Source organism: Microchirus variegatus (genome assembly GCF_963457635.1).
Source record: "Microchirus variegatus genome assembly, chromosome: 22".
In the NCBI taxonomy this organism is placed as follows: Eukaryota; Metazoa; Chordata; class Actinopteri; order Pleuronectiformes; family Soleidae; genus Microchirus; species Microchirus variegatus.
The window spans coordinates 3,224,945-3,246,040 of NC_139823.1; the positions used below are offsets into that span (position 1 = coordinate 3,224,945).

The window sequence follows — 21,096 nt, forward strand, 5'->3', positions numbered from 1 at the left end:
AAGTCACAGCAGTTTCATGCAGCCGTGCCATGACGACTACGCCCAGGTTGAGGAGGTACTATAGTAACGGAAAAATAAACCAAACCTTGTACAGCCGAGGTGAGACATGGTGTAACTGGGTGGTGGCAAAGTGTCATAGACATAGTGTAGATCTATGTATTTTGCATAATTATGCTGTTTATCATACTCACTGACAGCATGATCTAAGCCCTCTTGGTATCTGTCTGGTAGACTTTGGAACAGCTTTTTATTTTTTAAATACCTGTTTATTGCAGTGAAAAACACAGCACTCACTCCTCTTTTCCTCCCTGGCTCTTTCCAGCCGTGGCAAACCTCTCTTCTTATGTGAAGAGCGGTATCGAGTGTTGGAGCAACAGTGGGTTTCACACACCTTTGACCACATCAATAAGCGTTGGGGGCCTCACTATAATGGACTCTAAGATCTTCTAAAGTCCATTGAAACAGCGACCCGAGACGAGGAAGAATCTCTTTTGTGGCTTGTGCCGTCTGCCTCCACTAAAATATTTTGGGGAGCTCTCAACGTGATGAACACAAACCTACGGAGAGGGTTTTTGCTGCCACAGCCTTGGTTTATGTGAAGTTTGGTGTACAATCACTTGTGTGTGTTTAAGCGATTTATTGTGTGGTTTTCAACAGGGAAAAAAAACAAAAAAACAGAATTTGGTCCGATCAAATTTAAAAGCACAACTTTGCCCCAAATTTAAGTAATTTTGCCTCGTGCTTTTGAAGCGTCTCATTTTTGTTTGGGTTAACAACAATATATAAATATATATACACAACATCAAATGCTAACCATCCGTGCAAAGTTTGATTACTTTTTTGCAAAATGTATTGATATTAATGCATACCCCCCTTTATTTATGAAAATGTGCTCTGCTGTGCTGGCATGAGTTTGAAGCTCCTGATGAGTGTAGCGATGTTATTGCAATGAGCACTCGGTCTGCGGACATGTGATTCTTGGTAGGACAAGTCCACCCATTTAAACACACCTGGAGTTTTTTGCAAACAAGCAAAAGGCTCTTTTTATGGGTCTAGTTGCAATCCATCCTCAGGAATTTTTTTTCTTCTTGTTTTTTTTTTGCTGTTTAAAATTAGTTTTAGATATTTAAATAAATGCTGCTGCTCATTGTTCAAATAGTTTTAACTTTTGTGAAGATTTTTTTTTTTTTTTTTTTTTTTCTAAGGTTGTGGTTTGAGTTTACAGTAGATCATGGCTGGGAACTTTGACTCAAACTTTATGTCTAAGGAAGAATGTGGTCACCTCATGATGCTTGCTATGCTTCTTGTAGTCCAGCCCAAGCTGCACTTTTTGTGTCTGGTTGGTTTTGAAGAAGAAGAAACTCTTAACGCCAACACTCAAGTCCAGTCTGACGCTCACTGTTCCACATTATCATGAATTGAAATCTCATATTTCCCTGCACAGATTTGGAGGTCTGCTGCACTAGCAAAGCTGAACCCACGATGTAAGATGAAACATTGGTTCTGTCAACATTTTCTTTTTAAAAAAAAAGGAAAGAAAAAAGTTGCTGAAATCCCCTAACAAAAACGTCAATACTCTTTTTTTCTGTGCTGTCGGGGAAAAAAACCTCCTTTAATGCTTTTCGTCGTCCAGTCGGTTCTGCAGCACAGAACATTCTTTGTGATGACTATCCCTTTGTCATGCATCATAGTTGTGATTGATAGTTGCATTCCAACATTACAACATTATCAAACTTGAGTATCTCTTATACACTGTGCATGGCAACCTTTACGCCACCATTATTTAAGTGTCTTAGCTACTTTTTTCACATGATCATATTTTTGTTTTCCAGGAGGAGAGGAAATGTATCCAGTTGTGCCTGCAGAATTTCTTTTTTATTTTATGTTTTTTTTTGGAGTGATGATCAAATCCCTGTTTTTTTTTTAAATGCTGGGCCACACATCATGTGTCATCAAGGAATTTTTAAGGAATGAGCTAACACTTGAAACACTTCTTCTGGAATTCATGCATGCTGCTCTTCTGTTTACTGAGTTGTTTCCTCTCCTCTTTCTTTTTGCAGTACCCACTTTGTAAATGACCGCAACCGAATAGCCAACGAGTAACGGGGGGGGTAAATTGTAACTGAAAGTGTGTTCTCCTGTACGAATGAAGAGAATACAGTATATTACTGTAGGTGCTGACTCAAACTTTCTGAGTTTGACCAGAAAGTGTGACTTGGACATTTAATGCAAAATGTAACATATGTGAATAAAATATAAACACACTGATTTGTGTGACTTTTTTCCCCTCTCCCCCATTTTGGCAGATTTGTTTTGTTTGTGGATCATAGCATTGTCGCCGTCTGTGAGCTCTAACACTGAGAAATGGAAAACATGTACTGTTTAATTTCCCCCAAAAATGGTATGAAATCCTTAAAAAGTTATTAACCACAACATATTTCGTTTGCAGCCTCCATTGACATGAAAACAATGCATAATAGATTGTATGTAATCCTTTCTCCTGTTTCCCCTCTCTGACAGGCAGTGTGCTAAAAATGCCGTCTACTGTAAAGGTATCGCAAAATACCTGAGCTACACCTTTAAAGTGCTGTTCAACTTTATCCAACTAATCATTTTATCTGTATGTGACTGATTTTGTTATTTTCCCGGTGTAACTGTGTCAACATTTTATAAACAATGGAGGCCCAGTAAACATAATAATCACCAGTGGCTGCACAAAGCCCCTGATTTTCAGCCGATTACACAGAAAGAAAACCAGTCTTCAATCCACCAAAGCAGTGGGAGAATTCTCCCCCTGAGCTTTGTGTTCGAGGTGATGCTGTGGTCATTTCCTCCTCCTCGTCCCAGGTCTGTGTCATGCAGAGCGTGAAAAGCATCTCTGTATAAGGTGAAAAAAAAAGGTAAGATCACAGCTTCCGGCTCTCTGGACAACATGCTCGGGTGTCTGCGATGTGAATAATTCAACTCCTCGCAGAGTAAAACGGTGGAGGAAATCAGTTCGGACATGTTGCCATGGACGGTGAGTTGTGTGTTAACGGCAGTTTAGTGAGATTAATGTGAAAGTGTCTTATTCGGCAGTGATCAGCTGTTTGCCCTGTGTTGCAGATTTTAGAAATGGAGAGACAGGGCCAACAAAGACGAGGTAAGCTTCCTTTAACTGTTAACAGAAAATAAGCTTTTGGTTTTGATCAGATTCTGGTGCCAAATGTCTTCAATTATTTCACATTGTGAAACACTTGATGAAGTGGTGTTTATTGGTAAGATAAACGTCTGTTTGGCATTTAATTAAACATGCAAATCATCTTTTTATATGATGATGATTAACAGTCACATGTCTGAGAGGTTTATTGGCTGAGCATAACTGTGGCATGTTTTGGGGACAAAAAGTTATACAAGTTACAAGTTATACAACAATATTTTCTTCTTTAACAGTTCCATAGATTCCATAGATTTATTTCATATATTGCAGTACATTTCAAATATTCTGTATTATGATTATTGTTTATTGGCTACTAAAATATTTGTTTATTTTAATATTTGATTAATCTCTGATTTAATATGCTTTTCTATGACGGTGAACTGAATGTCTTTGATTTTAAACATATGGCAACACCAATTGACATTTTACCAAATATTTATGACACATAATTGAACAGATTAACTGATAAACAATAAAAGAAAATCATTCATTTCAGGGGCATTGCCCTTTTTTAATCTCAAATTTCAGATCATGGTAGAACAACTCATTCACACAAAATCTACTCCGTTCACTTAAATGATTACTGCATTTCAATATGAAATCGATATGCAGTCAAACAATAATTCATTCTCACCAGTCTGACGTGGTTATTTGAAACCTTAAATATTTTTAACCTTTATCTATAACGGTCATTTAGTTTTGTTGTATTATTTGCATAAACGTTAGCATCACATCAGTCACCATGGAAACAGCTATGATTAATGTCTATTAGCAGGTTTTCAGACAGCTGGTTTTGATCAGGTCTTTTTATTCTATAGATCGTTGAGCTTGAATTATCTGGGATTATTATTAACGGTGTGGATACAGATCTAAGATGAAGACCATGTAAAGTTTCTGCTGGTGTTGGACTGTGGTCATTCAGGGTGATAACAAGGACACAGAGCTTTTACTGGAGGTTTACTGTAAAGCCTCCTCATATCCCCTTAAAAGAGATTATACTTGAGAGTTCTTTTTCCTCTCTCTACAGACTTACCAAAGGGTTTAACCGAGTTCCTGAATGGCTTTAACCGACAGGGTGGATTGTGTGTGTTTGATGGAAGCAGAAAATTAGATTACTGACTTTTACTTAACATTGTTTCTGTTGAGAAGGATCTAATATCACAAGTGATCATTATTTGTATGTTTAGTTTGGTGTTGTTTGGAGCCTCAGAGAAGCAGTGAACAGCACTTTGTTAACAGCAGATCCAATGTCCTTTTTCAGAATATCGTAAACAAAGAGTAACCCGAGAGCTGCCATCGAGGAGCAGGGGTGTCCTGTTTTAAGGCAGCGCTTTTGTTGTTATACTTCTGTCTCGTGAGGAGTGTGTCGACCATTTAAGGAGAGGTTCTGACGTTTGCAGACATCGGCTCAGATCCATGCTGTCGAGTGTCGTGGTGCTTTTTTTTTTTTAATGTTACCCCTACAAGAGAAGGAACACTTTCTTTTTTTTTTTAATCAAATGGACAATAATATACACATCTGCTTCCTATCTTTGCAGATGTGTGCACACATACGTGTGTGTTTACTGATATGACAAACCTGACATGGATAAATGCATTATATGTGGTAATTTTGTCTAATTAATAGACTGAGACACTGCGTTGCTGACAGGACTTTCAGAATAGAATTATAAACAAATCGGTTGGACGAGCTGTGGCTAATTTACCTTAAAAAAAATCATGTTAATGATGCACTAAACTCATTTCAAAGGATGCTCAGGTTTGAATTGATGACACAAACGCTCTCATTAGATGAGTTCAGATGTTACTTAACCCTTTAGCAGATGAGGGGATACTTAATGGAACCTTTAAACTATAAAAAGGCTTCTTAATGTTTCAGATTCACCATCAATAATGGTCGGATATTAACCCTGTAAAGCCCAAACCATTAAATAATTGACAGAAAATTCAATTTCTTTGAAACTTTGAAAAATAAAATTCTAATATCAATTTCCATATAGGAGTTTTAGTTTGTATCATAAATGTCTATGATTTCATATATAATAGACAAAAAAATACACAAACAAATCCAACAAAAACAATGCAGCAATGGAACTGTCAGTGTGGAAATCTGTAAAACATAACATTTCAGTTATTTTTTACTCATTTTGCGGTTCACAACCTTTTTATTTTGAGTGATGGTAGGCTTGAAGACAGTTGTTCAGACAAAGATGCACTCTGCCTTTCTCACAGTACACATGGGCAAAGTGGCCTACGCAGTACATCAGGTGTTTCAGGGAAAAAATTGTCACACTGCTCATGTGGAGGGCTCAAAAACTCATTATACGTTTGGCGTTATAGGGTTAACAGACAGAAAACACACATTTTAGCAACATCAATGACTGTAGAGACTCATGTTCACTGTCTATACCCCAGTCAACATGCATGCATGTGCATCTGTGACTGCTCTTTGCAGGTTGCATAGATTATATCCATATCAGGCTTATTATAATAACCTATTCTTTTAGGTTGCTTTTGATTGGTAAAATCAGTAAAAAGTCCAACAATATCAATATTCTTCTCCTGCTAATACACGGTAGCTGTTTCCAGCTGCTGTGACTACTGTTTCTTTCTGTCTATATATATATTAGATCCCTGGGGTTTTGAACTCATGGCAACAAAAACATTCAGTGATGTGGTTTTTCAAGTGGAATAATGTGTTGTTGTTTTTTTTCAGTGGACTATCTTTTAGAACTAGGCTCACTTATCCACCATGTACAATGATGTATGAACTGTACAAAGCCCTGCACTGTTCTGAAATTAAATTAGGATTTTATAGACGGATTGTCCTTGGCTCAGCGGAATCTTGTTTCCGTCGTGTTCCCTGCGACAAAAGCAGGGGCCACAGATGCTCGCTTTGTTACGTTCATCGACATTCAAGACACTAACATATCAGTGTTTTTTTTAATCTTAATTAGCACCAGCTGAATGTATTAAGAACAGTGTGTTCAGAGGGGAGACGGGGCAGAAAAACCACGTGACCTAGCAACTGTCAGGAACTTCCTGGTAACCTGTGTGCAACCTGAGATGCTTCATATCACGCACCATTATGAGTAGCTACATCAGCCACTTGAATATTTAACACAGCCGCTGGTCAGGTTACAGATTACTATTGAATTATTAAGCCCCCTGTAGATTGCTGTGAATTAGTCTGGGACGTTTTGCTGTGCGGGGGAGAAACAAACACTTTTACAGCAACAGGTATGTGTAACTTACCTTATAACTTAGAACATTTAAACACTAGTTTGAATATTGAATAGATGCAAACTACTTTTAATGTTAAGTATATGATTTTTATTAATTTTTTTCTTTGAAGACGATACACTAAATGTCATTTGAACCCTCCTGCACCTGCACATATGACTGAAACCTTTATTTATAAGTTATAAAAGGACATACTGTATGTGGTGCTGCTGCAGAGGAATATGAGCCCATCTGTTAGAAAAGTTGCTGCTGCAGGTGCCTCGGCAACATGTGACTGACTGGTGATGTGCTCAGTACCTATTATTACCAAACAGAGCGACAGTTATTAATGGCAAGTAAACAGGTTTAGATCTTGTTGATGAATAAGGCAGGCGGTTCAAGATGTGCGATTAACTTCAGCACAATCAGTGATGGATTGTTAGGCTGTGGAAAGACGGAAAGAGATTTGTGGTATGTGAGTGTTTGGTGTTCACCTTGTATATTGGTATTTAATTGTGCGCTTATTAAAAAAAAAAAAAAGGAGTATAATTACAAAAGCAATTTTGGCCAGTTCACATGCGGCTCCTTGAAGGACACAGTGAAGGATATCAGTTCCATCTCTTTGGCTGCATATCTGTCTAATATCAACCCCGTGTGTGTGCGCACACGTCCATAAATCTGCCTCTGCATGGGAGAAGCTACATCTCATGAGAGTTAAACATCATTCAACGCTTTTCACATCCATCTCCTGTGCATCGCAAAAAAAAAGAAGGAAAATGATTTCTCCTTTTCTCCTCAGGGTCGTACAAACTCTGTGATGCATAATATGTTTGTGGCGAGTGCAGTTGTACACAAATATTCGCCTCCATCATGTTTTATCTGGAATAATGTGTGTCATTTCCCCCCTCAAAGAAATAGGAAGCAATATGACCCAACATGGCAACATCATCCTCTCATTCATCACGGTCCGCTTCAGTTGTTGTGACACTCGGTGCACTGTGTCGTTCGTCTCCGTACGTCAGACATGTTTTATCTGGTCACTCGTAGGATGATCGACGTCAGCCTTTCTGATCATTAGTCTTTTATAACTGTGTTTCCTGAAGCAACTTTACATGATAATCATTCTTCACGGCTGTTTGTTGTGGGAGGGTGTGGCTGCTGCTGGTCCACCGCTCATGCACGACAGCGCATGTCAAGTTAATCTCTGTCCGGTCCAATTGATCTCAAGGAGATTGTGCTTCTTAGTGGCATGTGACGAGGTCCCCGTGGAGACGGCTAATTCTCCGTCTCTGTGTGAAACGCCACTTGTTGTCGGGCCTCTGCTGTTGCTATGAGGTCTTGTTAAATCATGATCACGAGAGACTCCTTTTAGCTGTCATTTTTCTCAGCCCTGATGAGTCAGAGGAAAATAACACTTGCCATGTAAGTACTGTCCTCTTCACCTTCAGCTGTCTGCCATGGTGTTGTCTTGATTTTCTCCTGCTGTAAACACGTTAAGTGTCTCTCCTTAGTGGATATAATAGTCATTTCATTGAGCTGAATGAGAAAGCCTCTGGGAGCAAATGTAGCTCTCTGTGTGCTTTCCCTACACGCACATTTTTAATTACCCCTCCTCTCTGAGGCACATTTTTTCTGTGTATAAAAGCCATTCATGGTCTGTTTTATGGACTTTTTTTATTTCTGTATATCAGTGCAATAGGATTTGAAAATCTACACGGCCAATTTGTTGGTGTTTTCCATTAAAATTCACACTTTTATTCATCAAAAGAGTTGCAAAATGAATAGAAATCATGATCTTTATTCAAACTAATCTTTTTGCCCTTTCGTCAATGAACCAGCAAAACAGTTTTCAGCTGTGCTAACATCATTGCACAAGGGTTTTCTAATCATCCAATAGCCTTCTCTCGCGATTTGCAAACACAATGTACCATTAGAACACGAGAGATGGTTGCTGGAAATGTACACATTCCATTAAAAACTAGACATTTGCAGCTAGAATAATCGTTTACCACATTAACAATGTACAGAGTGTATTTCTGATTCATTTAAATGTGCCATATATAAGAATGTGGCCAAAAACAATTACGACATTCAAATGCAAAATACTGAGGTCTTTTAGGTTTCGTTTTCTGACGTAACTGGCAACCCGTGGTTGCTCGGCAGCTGAGACTCTACTGACTGCAATGATTGGTAGACAGCGTTTCCAAAACATAAACATGATTTGCAGTCTGCAAAATATTTTTTTTAATGCAAATATTTTGTCTGTACTGTTGTTGTTGGTGAGTTCAGTTTGTTATATGAACATTATTCCTGAGTCTCTGTGACATATTAGGAGGATTTTATGGCCAGTTGCTTTAGATTTATTACATAATGCAACTTTAATGCTATATTCATTGAAAAAAAAAGAAGCTTTTCCTTAAAAAATAAGGACATTTCTCAGACCCCAAACTTTTGAACGGTAGTGTCGTACAGGATGGTCTTCAGAGGTGGTTAAGAAGCTAAAAAAACGACACACAAATGAATAAATTAAGAAAATAATAATAATAATAATATTAATTATAAATGAATTAAAAAACAACAACAAAAAACATGCATATACACATTATATCACGGCAATATAACTGCTATAATGTACGTATTATGGTATAATCTTATATTTAGTGCAGCTTGGTAATAACAATGGTAATAGTGTGGTAATAAAAATATAATTTGATCATAATATCATGTCATTTCCAAAGTAATAGTAGTTGTAACTGGGAGTGACGTTGGCCTCTATACACCTATGTACATATTCCATTAAAAACCACAACATTTGCAGCTTGAATCTTCGCTTACCACATTAACAATGTATAGAGTGTATTTATGATTAATTTAATGTAATATTCATTGAAAATAAGTGCTTTTCCTTCAAAAAAAGAATAATTTAACAGTAGTGTATTTCTTCACTTAATATAAATTGTATTACCACAAATACAAGCAACAAGCTTTTTTTTTTTTTCTTATTGTCATGGTGTGACTTTTGAGAACACTGCTGATCTCTGATTGGTCTATCTTTCAGGAGGTCACTGTATGGACTGTACTCCTACAAATCCAGCATGATTGGCCTGGAAAACCTGGGTGACCCATCAGGAAACTGGGATATCGTGGAGACTATCGGTAAAGGCACTTACGGCAAAGTTTACAGAGTGACCAACAGGAAGGACGGAAGTCAGGCAGCGGTGAAAATCCTGGACCCGATCAATGTACGTCAGATGAGAGCTTGTTCACTGTGGGGGAAAACTGGTCTAATTTGAAAGCACCTTTGACTCTTTTCAGTTCACTGTCAGCTATAAAAACATTTATGTTCCTCCATTCAGAACCTGTTAAAGCTGACTGTTTCATATGCACCAATATACTGTGGCTGTTCATTTGAAGTTTCATCTTACGCTCTGTTCAACAGCATTACAACAGCCTGAAGCTATGTGTCGCGGGAGTGGAGAAAACAATCTATTGACGATACTGAACCTGTTGTGGCTAAATGAATTAGTGTATTAATCTAAACTTTGTGGTCAATATATTCTATCAGAGCATATAAACTAATTCACATTTTATGTAATGCAGTAGTTCTCAGCCCTATGGGCTTATTGACAGTGTAAATGCTTGTTGTGACCCATCGTCAAAGCTATTATGGGTTATGGGTAATCCAGCATTTACGTTGTAGTCAAATTGATAGAGTAACCATAGACTAGCTTCAGAAAGACCAAATAATATTAGATTGCAGCTTCAAAGTTACACATTAATTGGAGTATAATTGGAGCTACCTGCAAAATAACACAAATAAGGGTTATGAACAGTCGACATCAGTCGACCAATGATTTTTGTTGTTCTCAGTTGTTTTTCGATGGATGCATGAAGGGCAAACAGAGGGGGTAGAAAACACAACTTGCGACCCCTCATGACGCATGGCCTATCCAGCAGAGGTCACTTTTAACTGCAAGTGTAATCTGCCTGTGCTTTTGTCAAAGCAACTTTTATTTTAAGTGTCGTCGCCCGTAAAACTAGAAATCTATGTTTTTCCTGCACAATGTAGTCTGATAATCTGCATCACATCCATCCATCCATTCAAGCGTCATTATCTCTGCTTAAAGGTGCATTATGTAATAAATCTAAAGCAACTGGCCATAAAATCCTCCTAATATGTCACAGAGACTCAGGAATAATGTTCATATAACAAACTGAACTCACCAACAACAACAGTACAGACAAAATATTTGCATTAGAAAAAATCTTTTGCAGACTGCAAATCATGTTTATGTTGTGAAATCATGTTTTGGCATGTGGCGCCACCTACCGCCGTCTACCAATCATTGCAGTCGGTAGAGTCTCAGGTGCCGAGCAACCACGGGTTGCCAGTTACGTCAGAAAACGAAATCCAAAAGACCTCGGTATTTTGAATTTGAATAAAGTAACTGTTTTTGGCCACATTATTACATATGGCACCTTTTAGTAGGTAATGATGCATGAATAAATGTTGGTCTGTTTGTTTATGAGCAGCAAATCCCAACAAATAGATTATGGCCCAAGGAAGAAATGATTAGATTTTGGTGGTGATATAGAAGAAGAAAAAAAAGTATTACTATTGCTAACCTTGAGATCTTGCGAATGTACTGTACTGTATTGACACGACTCTGTGCTTTTTCTTGTCCTTAGAGAGCCAACATAAAAATACATTCACATCTACAATCTTTTTTTATTTTTTATTTTTTATCTCTGGTTAACCTCAGTGACCCCAGCCTGCATATCACAGCAGTGATTTTGACGTGTTTCAGCAGGAAAAAGCACAGGTGTTACTGATAACACGAGCGGTGGCTGTGTTCAAGTCATGTAAGTGAGGACAGTGAGATAGTGGAACTGATGAAGCTAAAGGGAACTCAGCCATCGTCAGTGTGATTATTCATACCTGTGCTTTCCCTACTGATGTCTGCGATGGAAAAGTCCCCTGGAGCAGCTTCAAATATTGATTTGGGCATACATTTCTGAGTTTTCTTTTTAATATACACTTTTATGGGAGAAGGATTGCTTACAGACCTTTGTGTTGACAGTTTTCTGAAAGGCTACCAGAACTCATAACACTGTGACAGAACAAAAATAGGCAAAGACTAAAATCCTGTGTTTTTCTTTATAAACATGTAACGTGTCTCAGCACTCGAGCCACTCAAACAGAGTAAGTTGCCTGCACTTTTTCCCCTCCTCTCCGTCTTGATGCAGTTCTTGCTTCAGTGATATATATCAATGTCTCCCCCTTTTCATTTATATCCTGTCATGTTATGTCTAACGCACCCTTTCCCGGGAAAGTGTAGCTCTTGGAGTGGCCGTATTCTCTCCCCGTATATCTGTTAATTTGTCGGCGTGATAAGGATGCTATAGACTCTGCATTTTCACTGCATCGCGCTCGTGACAGTTGGTCTCAGACGGGCCTGTGCTTGTGTCAGAGGAACAATCCCCATCCCGGCAGTGCTATCCACCATGACGCTCCCCAGATGCCCATGAAGATGAAGCTGCCTCCTCTCCCATCCCTCTCCTTGATTAGACTGCTGACGCTATCACTCAGACTTCCATGAAGAGAAATTCTGCCTCTCTTACGTCCCTCTGAGATTTACTTTGATAGAAAAGTGCTTCCAGAAATAGTTTAATGCTCCCTCCCTCCCTTCCTCTTGTTCCTCTTGACTTTATAATCCCACCTTTTAGGCTTTTAATTATAGTTGCCCTGATATATTTGTGTTACATGTTACTTTATTGTTCAGCTGCATCTATTCATGCTTGTTTTTCTGCTGTCGTTTAAAGGACGTGGACGAGGAGATCGAGGCAGAATACAACATTTTGAGGACTCTGTCCAACCACCCTAACGTGGTGAAGTTTTACGGCATGTTCTACAAGTCGGACAATGTGTCAGGCGGACAGCTGTGGCTGGTACTGGAGGTGAGATCTTTGTTTACTGCACACACGCTACTCACTAAAGTATAGCCTTTTTTATGGCTTTCAAACTAGGAGCTAGTAGCTCATAGCTTTGTAAAGCAAATGTATTGTTTTGGGTATAACACACATTCACACACACATTTCCAACCGTTCCTAAACAGTTGCAAGCTTTAGATTTCATACTTCAGAGAAAGTCAAGTGCAGAAGTCCTCATAGAGCAGTGTTTCTCAATCCTGGTCCTGCATGTTTTTTAGATGTTTCCCTGCTCCAACACACCTGATTCAAACGGTCAGCTCATCAGTAAGCTCTGCAGAAGCCTGATAACAAGCCATTTATTTGAATCAGCTGTGTTGGACCAAGGAAACACCTAAAACATGCAGGACAGTGGGTCATCAGGAGCAGGATTGAGAAGCACTGTCCTAGAGAATGACCGAATTGACCACAGTTTCTGGCCAATCACACAATAGTTGTCGGACGCCACACAAGACTAAAGTTGAATAAACATGTGTAACATTTTTTGCTATCTATCCTTTAAAGGTGCCATATGTAAGAATGTGGCCAAAAACGGTTACTACACGCAAATTCAAAATACAGAGGTCTTTTAGGTTTCGTTTTTCTCCGCCTTTGTAGCTCAGACGTAACTGGCAACCCGTGGTTGCTCTGCAGCTGAGACTCTACTCACTGTAATGATTGGTAGACGGCGGTAGGTGGCGCCACATGCCAAAACATGATTTCACAACATAAACATGATTTGCGGTCAGCAAAATATATTTCTAATGCAAATATTTTGTCTGTACTGTTGTTGTTGGTGAGTTCAGTTTTTTATATGAACATTATTCCTGAGTCTCTGTGACATATTAGGAGGATTTTATGGCCAGTTGCTTTAGATTTATTACATAATGCACCTTTAAGGAAAACCAAACAATATAATAATGTTGAAAAATATCTTGAAGATGAAACACCTAAAAAACTAAAAAAAACTTGGGCATTTTTAAAACATGTCACACTGAAATATGCATTAGTTTGTCACAGCAGCTCATCCTCACTAATGTTGATGTTATCGTGATGCTGCATTGCTTTCTCATACGTGTGAGTGTGTGGGCAAGCTCTGCCCATGATTCATAATCTCGAGTGGTGTGAAAGATGGACGAGTCACTGGAGTTTCTCTGTCTCCCTCGCAGCTGTGCAACGGCGGCTCTGTCACAGAACTCATCAAAGGCCTGCTCATGCGAGGACAGCGTCTGCAGGAGCCCGTTATCTCGTACATCTTATACAGCGCCCTCTTGGTAAGATGGCCTGGCACAGAGCTGCTAATATCAGGCAGGAGGTGGGATGCAAACATTGAGCGAGCACACAGAATTTATTTTCAGGAGGGAGGTAACGACTGTCTCTTCTTAAAGGAAACACTTTAATATACAGCACATACGTATGTGTACAATAAGCCTTTTATATGTACTTTGGACAAGGGCTTTGTTTCTACAGCAGCCACAATATGTGTTTTGACAAACAAATGACTCCATCCTCTCTGGTACACGAAGGCCACCACAGTTCCCTGACGCACGTCAGGAGTCCTCTATTTATTACGATCTGCACTTTTACATTTAAAGTCATTAACCCTTATACACAGCTGTGGGACCACTTAGCCTTTAAAGCACCGTATTCTAATAATAAACGGCTAATAATGTGATTGTGATTCATGCTGACCACTTTGTTTTCTGTTCTCTCTAACTTATCACAAGGGCCTGCAACATCTGCACAACAACCAGATTATCCACCGTGACGTCAAAGGCAACAACATTCTCCTGACGTCTGAGGGAGGAGTCAAAATGGTCGACTTTGGTAATTGTCTTTGAATGGGGCGTGGATTTCTACAAAGAGACGAATGCATCAGCGTCTAATAATCGTCTCTCGACTTTATTGTTTTTTTTTGCTGAGGTGCATTGTTCGATAAACGACTCATTTTTTTGTGCATTTTGTGACTGATTTATGGGAACAGTCAAGAGCAAATTGTTTGTGAATGGGAACAAAAGCAGAGGACAAAATCATTAATGTAGTGCTGCACTCACTGTAGTCACTGTTTTTTTTTTTTTTAATGCGTCCATTCTGGAGGTATTGTGTTTTGGGTTGTTCCTACAAGAACACACCGGAGGCAGTTCTACATATACTGTATGCAGAGGTGGAAAAAGTACTAAATATTACTCAAGTAGAAGTAAAAGTAGTCATCTGAAATGTACTTTAAGTAAAAGTTACTTTGCGTGGGGTGCGAGGGTAGTAGAAATATGACAAGGGGTCAGAAATCCAAAACTAGTTTGGAGATCACGCACCCGGCGCGACACAGGATATTACATCATTCACATCATCATTTGTCTGGTTCTGGTGTATATTTTCCCCCTGTAGGTCTTCATTGTGCTGAATTTTTATTTTTTACTCAGTAATGGATAGGATTTATAAAGTCACTAAGTACAATACTTGAGTCAATACGTACTCAAGTAAAATACAAAATCTGGACTTTAAATTGTACTTAAAAAATACAAAATACACCAAAAAAAGTATTCAATACAGTAACTTGAGTAAATGTATTTCGTTACTTTCCAACAGTGCATATATGTTCATAAACGTTCTCTCGGGCATAAACAGATTAGATTTTGGAGGTCAAGACTCAAGGTCACAGAGCCCTTAAAAAACATTTATTTATATATGTATATATGAGCCAAAATATTTCCGCAATTGTAAAATTTGACAAAATGATGAAGTGATGACGATGCATATCCAGTCACAGATCATCTTCACGGTGACATCATCACGTTCATCATCATTAGTCAGGTGCTGAGATCATTTTTCCTCTAACGTGACTGGCTGGTGGAGTCACACAAGGAGGCGAGGCGGTGATTCGAGTTATTCTGTGCACTGCCGCTTTAACCCAAGGCTATTATTGCTCATTTAAATTGCATTATTGGATCCTTTGCATATTAAAAGAAAGCTGTTACGGTAAATGACTTTCGAGTCGCCCCCCCCAGGCAAGTTTACGTCCTCTGTGTCGTGGAGATGAAGTGGACTCCAGCTGATAAAAATCTGCCCTACATAATTTGAAATGATTACAGCACATTGTTATTGCTGCTTGGCAGGCTGCCATGCTAAATATGCCAGGATTTATTGATTAATTTAAACATTTAAATCTCTGCTATAAATTCAGTTTTTATACTAAGGAAGCCCACAATGATATTTTAAATCTTAATTATTATAGAAAGTTAATTAATGTAATTGTTATTATCTTTTTTTTTTTTTTTCCTAGGTGTTTCAGCTCAACTGACCAGTGCACGGTTGCGTAGAAACACTTCAGTCGGGACTCCGTTTTGGATGGCACCGGAGGTCAGAGTCTGTTTAAATGCTTCACTTCACACACATCTACATGTCTAATAATAATGCAGCAGTAAAATGGCACATGCTTCACAGCCTAAGGAAATATTTTTTAAATGAACACAGTCTGTTTTAATGTCACACAAAAAGAGAAGAAGTAGAAGAAGAGAGAGAGAGGGACAGAGCAGTTATTTCTGTGTCACTCTCTCCCCTGTGTCATTGTGTATTCCTGTCCAGGGGCACAGCTCTTGAGGTCGCCTCAAGGTTAATAGCCGGGAGTACATGGCCCCCTCGGCTTACTCTTTGGCAGAAGTGAGGTTGCAATGATTGGGTTGGTCGGGAGAGACCTCATGGGTAATTAGAATAAACTCAGCAGTGAAATGTAGTGTCTGTTATAATTATTGACTGTGGAAAGGAGAAGTTTGGTACCAGCAGCTACTGAACTGACCTACCTGTCAGTGTTTAAATAATCCATGAATATAGCTGTCTGTAACTGCCAGATTTTTTTTTTTAGAAATTATGGAGGTGAGCGGAGGAACACCCAGCTTTATGATCCGGATAACATCAATTTTCTTTAAGGCTATCATGATAAAGTGCCTATTTCAGGGCAATTTGAAATAATGTTTAGATGAATTCTGATGCTCTGCAGGTAAAAAAAAGGATAAATGAATGTCACCTCACTGGCAGATTCACTTATGTACTTACGGTCTAAATAAGATGCTCAGATGTCACTACTGTGGTGTCACGTTTGCCAGGTCATAGCCTGTGAACAGCAGTACGACTACTCGTACGACGCCCGCTGTGATGTGTGGTCACTCGGCATCACGGCCATCGAGCTGGCAGACGGAGACCCCCCCCTGGCTGAGATGCATCCAGTGAAAGCCCTCTTCAAGATCCCGCGGTGAGTCCACTAGAGGGCGCTCCCAGCACACAGCTGGAGGCAGCTCTCACACAAGGACACTCAAAACCCTGCCTCCCCCTTGTGTCATCAACACTGACAGTAGAGGTGATAACTGGAGTAATGACTGTAGCTTTCCTGGCAAATTTAGACATTTTTAAAAATTCAGATCCTTTTTTTTTTCTTGTTACCATTAAAGCATCTGGTGAACGATATTAATTTTTCAATATTGGAACCTCCGCAAACAAACTCATTCGTGATTTAGTCGGTAAAAATATTCACTGCTGGAGACGCCGTGCGTCTGGATAATCACGTGCGATGCTTTGGTGGCTACACGGCGGTTGACCTTTTGTTATCAGGCACAATCATGCAATTATCTCTCGGTTAGGTGGAGATATGCCCTTCTGATTGCAATTTGCATTGGTGATTAGCTCCATTCACACTGAGATGAAGCTGTCATCTCCTCCCCACCACAATGTTATCTCCTCCCTGCCAAGCCAGGGGAGGGACAGGGGACAAGGGACAGCACATGTGGCAGGAATTAAGAGAGCTAAAGCAGCATCAAATCTAGCTCGAATTTTTAATAATTATGAAAGGATACCTGAGTAAATCAGGAGGATGGTAGATGTTCTGAATTTGTCACCTTTTTTTAGGAGCTGTGTGTTTGTGCTGTGCAACCTGGAAGTGATTAGGGTCCTGTCATCCATGTTTCCTCATCAAACAGCAGTCATAGTATGATGTCTAATCCAATTTGATCACTGCAGATTTGTAAGAGTCTTTGACTTTGGAGTGTTAATGGAATTGAACATATATCTTCCACTGACATTCCCTCCATCTCTTTCCCACTCAAAATAGATATTTTGCCCTTTTGGTGAGAATCGGGATCTTAAAGGTTTCGCAGTTGCAATATAAATCTCAGTAAACGTGTTGGACCATGAAATGATTCTGTTAACATGTCGTTTATCTCAAATATATTTTTCCATCACTGCGGCGAGCCAGGCAAAAATCCTGAGGAAATGTGGCGTAAATGATGACTCCTGTATGAATTACATTCTAAGTATGAAAATGAATTTCACCTTTGGGTCTTTAGGGGTTGGTGAGTGTCCAGATTTTTACCGGCTGCTTCTTACAGATCAATAAACTATCGCCTGGGAAGGGCGATCAGAACAAGTACGGCGCACAACTCGGGTGTCTTTAAGAGGTTTTATTCTACACACAACTTAATACACAACTTAATAGGTCGTAATCCGTAAAAAGCGTACGGGTTCTGATCATCAGTTACAGATGAGGACAGAAAAATAAGGATTAATAACTAATATACAATAAGGTGCTTTGGTCTACAAAGCTTTGATGACAATTACGCTTTGATTTCGCACTGCACACGCTCAATAACTGCTAGAAAGTTCTACACCTCCCACTTGGCTTCCTGGTTCCTGAACCCAAGTAAGCCACAGCAACTAATTCAAACAGTTATAATGATTATAATTAATTCATTAATAATAATTAAGACTTAAGCAGATGTGACATTTACCTAAAGCACACAGTAGGTGAGTAGTAAGTGAGTAGGAACGCACTGCACATTACACACGGCATGCAAAAATCCATGGTCCATGGACAACATACATATTGATTACATATTGATTATGTCCTAATGGCATCCTTTACCCACTCCACCAACTGGTGGAGTGGGTACTCTCCATCACTGAGAAAAATGATTAAACAAAACAAAGAAAACCCTGATTTAACCCAGTAAACCTCCAGTCGTTGGACAAAGACGATTCTTCAGAGACGAGTGCAAAGATGGTTGCGTACTTAAATACAAATCAGAATCACAGTCTCCAGACCGACAGAAGCAAACGAGCCAGAAAAAACAATCTCTGAACAAAACCAGAGATAAAGAAACGACAAAAGTGCAGGACGACCTTGTTATAAATGGCCATTTTTGTTGATGTTTTTTCAATTTAATATATATAATATATATATATATATATATAATATATATATATATATATATATAATATATATATAAACTAAAAAAATCTGCTGTTTTTCTCTTTATCTTTAAAAATTGTATCTTTAATTTAAGATATTTAATATTTCAGCTGTTTTTCTGAATAATTTCTTCATTGAAATTTAGTTTTTTCTTTGCTTCTCGGAATAAACAAGGTCGTTTTGCATTTAAAAAGAAATCTGATCTTTTTTTTGGTTGGTGGGATCATTTTTAACGTCATTCATTAACTTATATTTAGCATTATTTAATGAAGCATCCGCCTTTAAAAGCAGGAAAACTCGTCACAGATATTTTACCGCGATATGTCACCATATATAGACATAATTGACCAGACCTATCTCTAATCCATATTCTTTTCTTCAGGTGAATACTGCCTACTTCAGTTGTCCTACGCTTCAGCAGTGTTCTTAATGCTCCACGTTTGTCCCGAACACGTCTGCAGGATCAGCCGGTGCCCGAAGTCCACTTTCTCCTCCTTTACCTCCAAACATCGCCCTGAAGCTTTGTTTATAATTGCTTTGTCCTGAGAGAAATCCCAAGTATTTTGGTTCACTTTGGTGACTTTAGTGCAGTCGACAAGCTGAGGAAAATTGCTGACCCCGTTGTCCACCAGGCAGTGGGTGTCCTCTCCTATGCTGCCCATATGGCCCACGTACAGCTGACCTGTTTTGGTGTAATGTCCCATCTGAGGCCTCATTCCATGACATAGATACAGGATGTGCATATTCTTCTTCTGCTCACCCTGATCCAGACACCAATGTGTTGCCTTCGCGTTACGAACCTCCCCACAGTACAACGAGCCTATGTAGTTGATCAGGTCTGGGTAAATATTGTCGAGGTACCACTTAAAGCTCTTGCACTGCAGACGCTTCCTCAGGGCGAGCCTCTCGGAAATGTCTCCAATCTCGACACCGTGGTTCTCCATGGGAAGGTTCCAGGCCATGGAGACAATTGACTTGTACTCATCCATCCAAACTTCAGCCACACGCAAAGCGTTACGTCGCATGTGGGTACTGAGATCCGGGGTGTAGGGTTTCTTCACCCGTGCGATGTGTGCCACCCTGGAGCAAGGCATCACCTCCATACTGCCTCCACACATCCATACCTTGATGCCGAGTTCAATGTTCTCCCCGCCCCACACATTCAGGCCTGGATCGTGCAGACCGATCTCGGCAAAGTAAAGACGGTTTACCACAAAGGAGCAGCCGATCATGGCAGGAGTCTTGATGGGAAGAGAGTCATCCTCAGCCTCATACCACTCTTCTGGTGGGTACATATAAATGCACCAAAGCCCCCAATCGTAGCCGTGGGCCCTGTTCCCATAGTATTCTGCCGCGAAGGTATCGTGCATGATGTTGGATGGAGGGCAAAAGGATCCTCCTGTGGTTCTCTTTAATTCTTGCCAGAATCGGCTCGGCCCAGTACGGTGTGAACTCCGAGTGTGCATCAAAAATTCCCGTCACCTCTCCGGTGGCCACTTTCCAGCCCTCAATTCTGGCCCTGATCAATCCCTCTCACTGCTGGTTCCTGACAATCTTCACCAGTCCGGGGAAGCGTCTGTTCACATAAGATTCCAGTGGACCTTTCAGCTCCTTGTCATCACTGTTGTCATCCACAAGGATGATTTCTTTGAGTAGGTGAGCCGGCGTGTGATTGACGACCGTGTGGATCGAGCGCAGGATCACGGACAGAGCTTCATTGACGAAGACGAAAACGACGGAGATCGTTGGGAGGTCTTTTGGGAAGGTGGCGTTTTTGCATTTCGCTGACCTGAAGTCTGGTAAAGTTCGATCCAAGGAGATTCTGTCACTGAGGTAGGCGTTGTAGCCGTACCTTTCCTTCACCTCTTTAGCCTTGGCAACGTCACATGGAGCCACCGAGGCAGGATTGCCAACCAAACCCGGACCCTGGTCACCCTCAACCAGGCCGAGAGATGCCGACAGACCTTTTAACTCCTTGTAGACCAGGTACTCCAGGTCTTGGAGCCTCCTCATCAGCGCGTCCTGTCCACTGAAGGGCCCTTGCACCACCAGCTGCTTCCTCTCCACACCGACGTCCACACTGTCCGCCATGTTGGTTCTCATCCAAAAATGATGAATCCGAGCACATACAGGATCACTAAGGTTTTCCATCGTCTGAACTTTATAGCCATTGAGACACTGTGGAGGCCCGCGACGTCGGGTCTCAGCAGCGAAGTCGAGTCTCAGCAGCGTCACACGCCCTTAGCTGGTGACGTCGAGTCTCAGCAGCGACGTTGAGTCTCAGCAGCGACGTTGAGTCTCAGCAGCGACGTTGAGTCTCAGCAGCGACGTTGAGTCTCAGCAGCGACGTTGAGTCTCAGCAGCGACGTCGAGTCTCAGCAGCGACGTCGAGTCTCAGCAGCGACGTCGAGTCTCGGTGACTACCCACGTCGGCTACTCAGCAGCTGCTGTTTTGTCCTCTAGTAGCTCAGCG

The 21,096-nt window shown here is 40.2% G+C and overlaps 2 protein-coding genes and 1 pseudogene across 3 annotated transcripts in view; 2 read left to right on the plus strand and 1 right to left on the minus strand.

The window, feature by feature from the left end:
• The window catches only part of ubr3 (ubiquitin protein ligase E3 component n-recognin 3), a gene marked incomplete at its 5' end in the record, with an annotated part of 44,123 nt that extends 41,870 nt beyond the window's left edge, over nt 1-2,253 (plus strand). The window contains one exon of the mRNA XM_083908795.1: nt 323-2,253. Coding sequence (XP_083764921.1) covers nt 323-440 — 118 coding nt within the window. The 3' untranslated portion in view covers nt 441-2,253. The remainder of the gene's footprint in view (nt 1-322) is intronic.
• A 7,230-nt stretch (nt 2,254-9,483) lies between these two features.
• The window catches only part of myo3b (myosin IIIB), a gene marked incomplete at its 3' end in the record, with an annotated part of 58,148 nt that continues 46,535 nt past the window's right edge, over nt 9,484-21,096 (plus strand). Inside the window, exons 1-7 of the mRNA XM_083908412.1 lie at nt 9,484-9,663; nt 11,604-11,624; nt 12,245-12,379; nt 13,558-13,662; nt 14,116-14,215; nt 15,669-15,745; nt 16,489-16,634. Coding sequence (XP_083764538.1) covers nt 9,517-9,663; nt 11,604-11,624; nt 12,245-12,379; nt 13,558-13,662; nt 14,116-14,215; nt 15,669-15,745; nt 16,489-16,634 — 731 coding nt within the window. The 5' untranslated portion in view covers nt 9,484-9,516. The remainder of the gene's footprint in view (nt 9,664-11,603; nt 11,625-12,244; nt 12,380-13,557; nt 13,663-14,115; nt 14,216-15,668; nt 15,746-16,488; nt 16,635-21,096) is intronic.
• Nucleotides 19,031-20,714, minus strand: LOC310943319 (polypeptide N-acetylgalactosaminyltransferase 17-like; annotated as a pseudogene). The gene has a single exon. The product of its transcript is annotated as a polypeptide N-acetylgalactosaminyltransferase 17-like (transcript).